We start from the raw sequence: 8,960 nt of genomic DNA, 5'->3' as shown, positions 1-8,960 counted from the left end.
GAAAGTGTTTTAGTTCTATCTTAATTTTTAACTTCCCTAAAGGGGTCTTAGATGTGTTTGTGACCAAGAAAATGAAGTACCTATTTGTCATCATATTTAAAACATTATTTTGTAATATATGATATATGTATGAAGACATTATAGTTTTATATAATTTGATCGTGTAGAGAACTCACTAGTTCTGTTTCCAGCAAAAAGTAGCACAGAGTATAACAATCTTGTTCACATTTGTAAACACGCAAAATAATAAATGTTGAGTTAGCCGTGTATTATTAGTTGTTTTTTATTAATGACAGTTCTTTATTGAATATACATTGTTTCACAAAAATTCTCTGCCCTATAATCAGTTGGAAACGTTATTTAACAGTTAGAAGATTAATCTTAATGATATTAATTTTAAATACAAGTTTAGTTGAACCACATATAAACAAAAAATAATAATAATTGAAGCTTATCTACGATAACGATATCTTTTAAAATGAAACCAAAGTTGAAATATATTATTATGAAACTGACAACGAAATCCTCTTTTATAGCTAAACTCCCATTCCCGATGTACTATTTTAAAGGCAATGTCTTCATACGGTGGACCGGCATGAAAACGAAGTACCGCAAAATCAGAGTTATCGTCACATTGTTTCTGAAAAGATAAACACGTTAATTAATATTATGGAGAAACCGTAAGTGCTATATCACATATTTCCATACAATATTTTTTACTATAAAAAAATGTATCCATTCATTCTATATATAATAAATTCACAAACATAAAAACTTTCGACTTTACTGTACAAAATATTCCGGTTTTTTGCTTATTATGAATATTTTCTGCAATAAATGAGTTTTCATTTATTTTCTTAATACATTGAAACACCGTTTTTAAAAAAAAATATATAAAGTGATAATTTTAGTGCGTATTTCGTTTAGCTGAAATTTGTATACAAATCATTTAAAAAATATATAAAAAGGTAAGCTCTACTTTTTATGATAAACCTTAAAATTTATATTTCTTTTTAATGATTGTAATCAATTTACTTATGATTATTCTGAATAAAGAAGGCTGAATAAAGAAAACGGCTTAAGAAATGTGCATATTGCTCCAAAACTGAACAGATCTTGACAAGTTATGCGAAATTATTTAAAATTCGGCGGTTAAATTTAAACAGAACACTAAACAATAAAAAAAAACAAAGTAACGCTATAAGGATACAAGGCAAGATTCGAAAAAAACGGTTATGAAATGGTTTTCAGAATAGAGGAATGTAAAAGGCTTAATGTAGTTTTAGTTTTGCATCATTCGACTAAACGAAATTCACCCCTATTTTTCATAATATCTGTAATTTAATTATAAAATAAATGTATTTGTTTAATAATAAATTATATATTAAATAAATTGTTTAAAAAGTTTTATGTTGTTAGTCATATTACTAACAAAAAAATGAAAAAACCCCATTCGAGCAAACGAAATGGGCGCAATGTATTTACAAAATATAGTTAAATTGTTGGATGCTTTTGCATTTGATCTGAAAATTTTTAAACTCTATCAAATAATATCAATTATTAAAGATTGAGCGTTAAACTCTATTTGATTAAACACTAGTTAATGTATATGAATTCATCAATAGATTTTGCATATTATTTAAATATGTTTCTTCAAAACTAGGATACGAGATAATTGTCATTTTATTTGTATTTAAATAAAATCTATTTATTTGAAAATCCCTTTCTAAAGTTCATATTGATTCATATATGTAGACTGAGATAATAAAAATAAAGAAACTTACTAAGAAATATTGTGGAGTAACATTTTTATCAATTAAGTCGGGATAAAAAATATTAAATTTATATCCTTGAACTATTTTAGGAGGAGGATTATCCATATCATAATGTGTTTGGTTATATTTATTCCACTCGAAACCGGTATGCACGCGATTGAAGTAACGTGGTTTACGAGGTCTATACTTGTCAGAGGCTACTTGAACGACTTCTAACGGCACTTCGACAGAGAATTCAGCTTCATCTTTTCCCATATCTTTGCGCATTGCATTGCACATACTCCTTTCTTCAATAGTATACAACTCTTTTTGAGATTTATTGTTCAGTGCTTTAGCACGTAATGATTCTATTTCAAGGAAGCTCTCTTCTTCTGTGGCAATCCATAGAGTGTTCTCGTCCTCAATGTTCGAAATATATGTTGGAGAATACCGACCATCTTCGTATAAGTCGAAAAACTTTTGTAATGTGTTTGAGTCATGTTTTGCCTCTTTATCAACATTACTGCTTGTCTCAATTGAGGAAGAAGTTGCACTTTCGTTTCGTTCGTTCGATGTAACCGTAGCAACCAAGTTCTCATTTTCTTCCGTTTTATTTTTAAGAATATTTAGTTTTTGTCGTAAATTTTCCTGATGTTTATCACGTAAACGAGCGCGAGCCATGTGTGCTTTTAACTGAGAAAGTAGACTTTCCCAATAACTAATGTCTACACCATCTGATCTAGACTTTATTTTATTTTCTATTTTGCAACGTAATTCGTTTAACTGCTTTGCATTCTTCTTTCGAAATATCTCAGCGACATCTCTAGCCACGCAGTCATGTATTCCTTCTCTACGTCCAACTGCTCCATTTTCAACGGAATTGTTTTCATTCTTTTTAAGTCTAAACAATTCGTCTTCAACAATTACTGTCATATCATTCCAAAAATCTGTATTTTTACCTTTATCCAGCTCTACATAGATTTTTATGTCAATTAGTAAATCTTCAAGATCTTTTAAACTTAAGCCATTTAACAAAACATACGGTTCGTGCATCTGTATTTCATTTGTATCTTCTGGTTTGAATCCTGACAAATATTGCGCTAACAAATCTATTGGCTTTGCACGACCATCTTGTATTCTTATGATGCTTCGCAAACGTGCTTGCTCTAAATGAAACTGATCTTCTTGCAACTCCCATTCTTGAAACTGTGCAGCTTCTTTCACACGTTGTTGCAAAACAGATTGTTCTTCTCGTACTTGCTTTTCCAATTCACGTTCTTGCCTTCGTTTCTTTACTTTTTCAAGTTCAAGTCTGTTTTCCAGTAACTTTTGCCTTGACAGGATATCAACAGTTTCAGTCGATACATTCCGTAAGCCTTCCTTTTCCAATTTTTTTGACCAAACAAATGTAGAAGTAAGGTTTGAATCTCCAAAAGGATTGTCTTGATCTGTGTAATGCTGGTACTCGGTATCCCAACCCATTCTTTCGCGGCGGCGCATTTCCTTCGCTTCTCTTTCTTTTAAACGGCGAACCCTTTTCTCTTCAGGGGTTTCCTTCGCTTTCATATCATCTTTAAGACGTTTCTTCTCAAAACTATCTTTTATTCTGCGCTTCTCTAGAGCTTTGATTAAATTCAAAGAAGAACTTGACTCCATATCTGGCTGACGAGACATTTCTCCAAGTATATAAAATATAAATCCAACGATATCACAACATCCAAAAACACACAAGTATAAGTTTAAATATGTGAGTAATGTGTCGATACTTTCATTTTATAAACCGTCTACACTGACAAAAGTTATTATATCTTTAATACTATCTGTGGCAATATCCCACTAAATTGTATTTAGCTGAATCTCTGAACTCTGTCTTGACATACATGTTTCCAAACAAGTCTTGACAACTTGATAATCACGTCACAACAGTAGATAATTTAATACTGCAAAAAAAAAACAATACCACTTTAAATTTCAAATACATTTACTAAACAGGGAAGGCTCGGCTTTAGTATACCGTCCCACGATTTCGGGGTTGAAATGGATATGGGCCGATAGAGGAGGATCTCCAGATTACGAATATATATATATATATATATAGCCGTCGCAAACTTATAGTTTCCCAGATATTTGTAATTAAAGAATTATTATTAACAATTTTTAATACATTATTTCTCACTGTATATTGAATTTTACATATATATTTTGCACTTTAAATTTAAAATCACAAATTTGTTTCTATTATACATATTAATTTTTAACAAATTATTTTATAATTTCCTGTAAAAAAAAAACATTTAACTTTTTGCACAATTCTCTTTATTTGTACAATAAAAAAGGGTTTCATTCTGACACACAATAAGTGTCACATATTTTGTAAACGAATTATAAGAATTACAATAATCAAAAAGAAAGTCTATATCACAATACAATAAGCATAATCGTGTAATGGGTAATGTAAACGATTTTATTATTTCCCATAATTGGATAATATCCGCTGTTGGTTCGACCAGATTTATTTTTTTAAGCGCGTCCTAAGGCCGCCAATGCAGAAAGTAGTTCTACGCGAAAGAACAGAATTGTGTAAAAAGTTAAATCTTTATTTGCAGCAAATTTTGATATAATTTGTTAAAAATAAATATATGGAAACAAATTAGTGAAGTGTAAACATATTTAAAGTGCAAAATATATGTGGAAAATTCAAGATACAGTGTGAAATAACGTGTTAATTTTTATTTAATTTTTTAATTGTTAATTTTAAATCTTTAATTGGAAATATCTCGGAAACTATAAGTTCCTCCTCTATCCGCCCATATCCATTTTAACCCCGAAATCGTGGGATGGTATACTAACTTTTCCCAAAGGGAATACCAAATAAATATATATGTTGGGTTATATTCTGTTATTTTAGAAATTATTTTCTAATTTCAACTGAACTTTTTGAATAATTGTTAATTAAAAAATTTGCAATTTAATGACGGCAATAGTTAACAAGAAAATTTTTATGACCAGCTATGGTTTTGCCGATAGTATTGAAATAATATCTGTTGTATATCGATATCAAATAGCTAGACTAATTGGAAGCATTATATGATTACCCTTGGCTTTTAAAAGTTTGATACGGTGCTTAGATCAATGATGGCTGGAACTAAAATATTTGCAAACAATATATTTAATAATTATCGGATTATATGGACAAAAGACAATCTAAGAAGATTATCATGCAGCCTTAGTGTGAATGACAATTCTCTAGACGATATTGAGAAGAACATTTTGCTAAGAAAACATACAAACAATGTACCGGCTATAAAATCTCTTCTGAAAGATCTGCAAAAAAGTCCGAATGATGTCGATATAAAACGTCAGATTGAATTGGAACTTGGAAAGCTTCCCAATTGTACACATTCTCGATTGGTTGATTATGGTGAAAAAGGACGTGAAGTATATAACAATAACTTAACCCCTACCGAAGCTGAACCTTTTTCTGACGTATGTAAGTATTTAAATGTTTTAAGAATGGAGCATTTGGGGCATTTCGCCGGCCATAAAAGCTATTACCTAATGGGTGATCTTGCGCGTTTAGAGCAGTCTTTAGTACGATATACTATGTCATATTTAAAGAAGAACGGTTTCAAAGTTATATCTGTCCCCGATATCTTACCAAGTAGCATTATAAATGGGTGTGGAATGCAAACGGAAGGGAACCGAACTCAAGTTTATAAAATTGACTCTGGGGAATGTTTGTCTGGAACGTCCGAAATGGCACTAGCTGGTTTATTTTTTGATCAAGTTATTGAAGAACAATGTTTACCACTAAAAGTTGCTGCTGTGAGTAGGTGTTACCGCGCAGAAACATCGGGATTAAATGAGGAAAAAGGGATTTACAGGTATACAGATTTACACTTAAACATATTCACTTGATTATTGGATTAACTTTAGAATTATATCTTTATAATGCTAAAATGTAATGTCAAGATCCGATTCGCCTTAGAAGATTTCCTAATTTCTATATGGTGAGAATTGTGCATAGGGAAATACAATTTTAATTTCGAATTCAGTTATCAAATAATTTTTTTTCAGTGCATTGGAGTTATGCACAAATGAAATAGTACACTTGGCAGTATACTAGCAAGAGTTTATTCATGTGGTATTACTAGATTTTTCATCTACAGCATTATTAGCTAATATTTATTTATCGGAACTGCACGGACGGTGTTTTATAAGAAACACCATGTAATATTTTTATGAAACCCAATAATAGACAGTCAGAATTTAAAGCCGGCATTACTTGCAACGAGTATGCACGGTGGCTTCATTTAATAATCAGACCAAGATGATTACCAAGAAATTTATGTGAAATGTTACTATTCAAACATTAACTATATCTAATTTTTTCGCATTTTATCATAATAATTCAAAGCTTCAATTATTTCATAATGCCATTTTTATAGAGACCGTCGTTGCTATTGGCCAAAAACTGTGACTGTCGATTTTTTAAGTTTCTAATGAGACGAATTTTGTTCAAGCCAAATCATTCACCATAGACAGAAACAAGTAATAATCCTATTTTCGAATGTTTACCTCAATGTCCGTATTTGTCCTTAAAGCAATAAAGCTATACAGCTGGCGTATCACTTTTCTTGGAGAAAACGCGAATATTTAATCTCTTTTTTACTATTAATAAAATTCAATCAAATGTACATACAGTTACTCGCACCTTGGTATTTATGAATCAAGTTTTCTTACTAATTTTGTGATGTTATGTGTTTTTGTTTTTCTTCTTTCACTAAATAAATTTGGCCATGAAAGAATCGACATCGGCCGATCGGCATAAGTATTTCGCTCTCTTCTTTTCGTGTTTTGTTAAGCCTATACCCTCCTTCGAAATTCAAACAAACAATTTAAAAATATATATATATATAATATGTTATATATTGAAATTTTTGGTTGATTTCTCCAATTAAAATTTATTTAATGCTCCTCATTGTTTACTTCTCCCAGGGTACATCAATTCACCAAAGTCGAAATGTTTACAGTATGTTCGGAAAACCAATCGGAAGCAGTGTTGGAAAGTTTCAGGGATACTGAAATGCGATTATTCAAACAATTAAATTTAAAATTTCGTGTACTTGATATGCCACCATGCGAATTGGGAGCATCAGCCTTCCAAAAATACGATATTGAAGCTTGGATGGCCGGGCGGCAAATGTGGGGAGAAATATCCAGCTGCAGTAACTGTACAGACTATCAAGCAAAACGGCTTAATATAAAGTATGTGACGAAGGACGGAACATTAAAATATGCGCACACAGTTAATGGAACTGCTGCTGCTATACCAAGACTACTAATCGCACTGATTGAGTCAAATGAGGTAATATACTTATGGATTAAGTTTTAAAATAACATAACAAAGATTACTTGCATTGCAGATTGAAAACGGGACAGTATGCATACCTGAAGAGCTTCAAAATATTTTGAATAATAAGTTGTTGACCCGCAATAAAGTAGTGCCATCCTTAAAACTTATAAAGCATTTTTAAAGTAGACATTCGATATTGTAAAACTAACGAAAAAATGTGTATATGTAATAAAGATATTTGTTATAATTTATTTGTTTTGTTAATAAAATTTAATATTATCTCAAGATTACATTTTACAATTTATGTTGTGATGTCAAGAATTTGTAAGATTTTACCCAAAAAATTTGGAGCAATTTTTCAAATTCCTCGGGACAAGGTGGAACATACTTACACCCAAATTTTGTAAGTCTACAGAATATAGTCCTCAGTTGTTGTTGTTGGGGTCGGACCAAAGGGAAAGGGTTGTTAGGTGAGTAGGGTTAAGGGGGCATGCAAAGAGGTGGTTAGTGTCATGCGGGGACTCTTTGCATGCAGGACATATGTTGAGTATGTCAGGGTCTAGTCTGGATAGGTAGAAGTTTAGTCTGTTACGATATCCAGAACTAAGTTGCTCAAGGGTCTCTCAAGTTTCGCGAGGCAACTAGAGCTCTGTATCTGCAACGGTGGGTGTTGTTTCTCTAAATACGCCATTCACTGGGAGGGGGTCAATGAAGCTGTTAATAGCTCCTCTGTGAATGGTGTTGAGTGCTTATCTATAGTTATTCACATCCGAAGTCCTGTCGGTATAGTCATTTAAGTCGTCAACGTATTTCAGGAAGATACTCTCCATGGCTATTACCGGCTTCCAGCAGGTAACTGCAGGGGTGATTTCTGCGATAGCATGCCAACAGAAACTGCTTGGTAAGTATTATACTCTTTCGTCCAATGAGTAATGACATCTGCAACCTTCCCGCTGGTGAAGGTACATAAGTGGTGCGCAGTCTTTTGGCATTTTGGCGTAATTTTTCGGGTCCGAGGAGGCATGACCAGGGAATTGAATTTTAACTCGGTCATCATGCCTTCTCGGGTTGGATAGGGATTTGACAGTAGTCCAGAGCTTAGCCACACCAGTGGAAAGATTACAAGACTTCAGGTGCTCTGCCCATTTCGTCCGCTTATATTGATTTACCGTTCGTCGAATCTCCAAATTGAGATCACTTATACGAGGATCTCAGGGATCGGCGTAAGGCATCGCGCTCGTTGGCTAAAACTGCTGCTTCCGCTGGGAAGTTAGTGCGGATTTCCGCAATGCGTTCAGCAGGAATGAAGCGAGCAGTAGCAGCTGTGATCGCCTTGCGGAATTGACGTTCGTCAACGTATACATAGGCAGTAAATTCTTTGAAGCCGACCCAGTTAGCTTTATTGAAGTTAACGAAGGTGCTGTTGTCCACAAAATAAAGTCAGAAGGTTTTTCGATCGAGACAATTATAGGCAGATGGTCTGATGCGAGAGTTAGCATAGGTCGCCAGGTTATGCTTTTTATCAGACCACCGCTAGTGATTGTAATATCAGGCGAGCTATTACAGGTACCCATAATTCTGGTGGGGTCTACGTCACTCATTGTGCAGAATGTTGAATCGTCAATCTGTTCTGCCAGCTCCATCCGTCGACGATCATTTGACAGGCAAGAATGCCAAAGATCGTGATGCGCGTTAAAGTCGCCAAGTATCAATCGGTTTTCACCACAAAACAGCGCACCGATGTTCGGGTGATATTCTGTTAGGCAACATGTAACGGGGGGATGTATATATTAAATATATCGACCTCGAGATCGCCTGACCGGATATGCCTATGCCCTGACTACTGCAAA

The 8,960-nt window shown here is 33.2% G+C and overlaps 2 protein-coding genes across 3 annotated transcripts; one reads left to right on the top strand and one right to left on the bottom strand.

Annotated features, from left to right (window-relative positions):
• Positions 1 to 258: 258 nt before the first annotated feature.
• On the bottom strand, positions 259 to 3,533 carry LOC105215027 (splicing factor Cactin). Its single transcript, XM_011188763.3, has 2 exons — positions 1,785 to 3,533; positions 259 to 640 (listed from the first exon to the last, which is right to left on the bottom strand). The coding sequence occupies exons 1-2, from the start codon at positions 3,426 to 3,428 to the stop codon at positions 452 to 454; spliced, it is 1,833 nt and encodes a 610-aa protein (XP_011187065.2). The 5' UTR covers positions 3,429 to 3,533; the 3' UTR covers positions 259 to 451.
• Positions 3,534 to 4,803: 1,270 nt separating this feature from the next.
• Positions 4,804 to 7,397, top strand: LOC105215025 (serine--tRNA ligase, mitochondrial). Of its 2 annotated transcripts, none has more exons than XM_011188759.3 (3): positions 4,804 to 5,638; positions 6,753 to 7,122; positions 7,181 to 7,397. In XM_011188759.3, exons 1-3 carry the CDS (start codon positions 4,887 to 4,889, stop codon positions 7,289 to 7,291), a joined length of 1,233 nt encoding a protein of 410 aa, XP_011187061.1. In that variant the 5' UTR covers positions 4,804 to 4,886; the 3' UTR covers positions 7,292 to 7,397. The 2 variants fall into 2 exon arrangements, with proteins under 2 accessions (XP_011187061.1, XP_054087453.1); XM_054231478.1 differs by lacking the exon at positions 4,804 to 5,638 and adding an exon at positions 6,458 to 6,585.
• The last annotated feature ends 1,563 nt before the right edge of the window (positions 7,398 to 8,960 follow it).

Source organism: Zeugodacus cucurbitae, chromosome 5 (assembly GCF_028554725.1).
Source record: "Zeugodacus cucurbitae isolate PBARC_wt_2022May chromosome 5, idZeuCucr1.2, whole genome shotgun sequence".
NCBI lineage: Eukaryota > Metazoa > Arthropoda > Insecta > Diptera > Tephritidae > Zeugodacus > Zeugodacus cucurbitae.
Note: the sequence above shows the minus strand (reverse complement) of the source record. Positions and strands in the feature narration are given on the sequence as shown.

Bases quoted from the DNA above. Each gene is read 5' to 3' on its own strand.
- LOC105215027 (XM_011188763.3), bottom strand. From the start codon at position 3,428: ATGTCTCGTCAGCCAGATATGGAGTCAAGTTCTTCTTTGAATTTAATC. The intron at 641-1,784 runs GTAAGTTTCTTT...TTATCTTTTCAG, and splicing joins TTACTCCACAATATTTCTTA to AAACAATGTGACGATAACTC.
- LOC105215025 (XM_011188759.3), top strand. From the start codon at position 4,887: ATGATGGCTGGAACTAAAATATTTGCAAACAATATATTTAATAATTAT. The intron at 5,639-6,752 runs GTATACAGATTT...TACTTCTCCCAG, and splicing joins GAGGAAAAAGGGATTTACAG to GGTACATCAATTCACCAAAG. The intron at 7,123-7,180 runs GTAATATACTTA...CTTGCATTGCAG, and splicing joins CACTGATTGAGTCAAATGAG to ATTGAAAACGGGACAGTATG.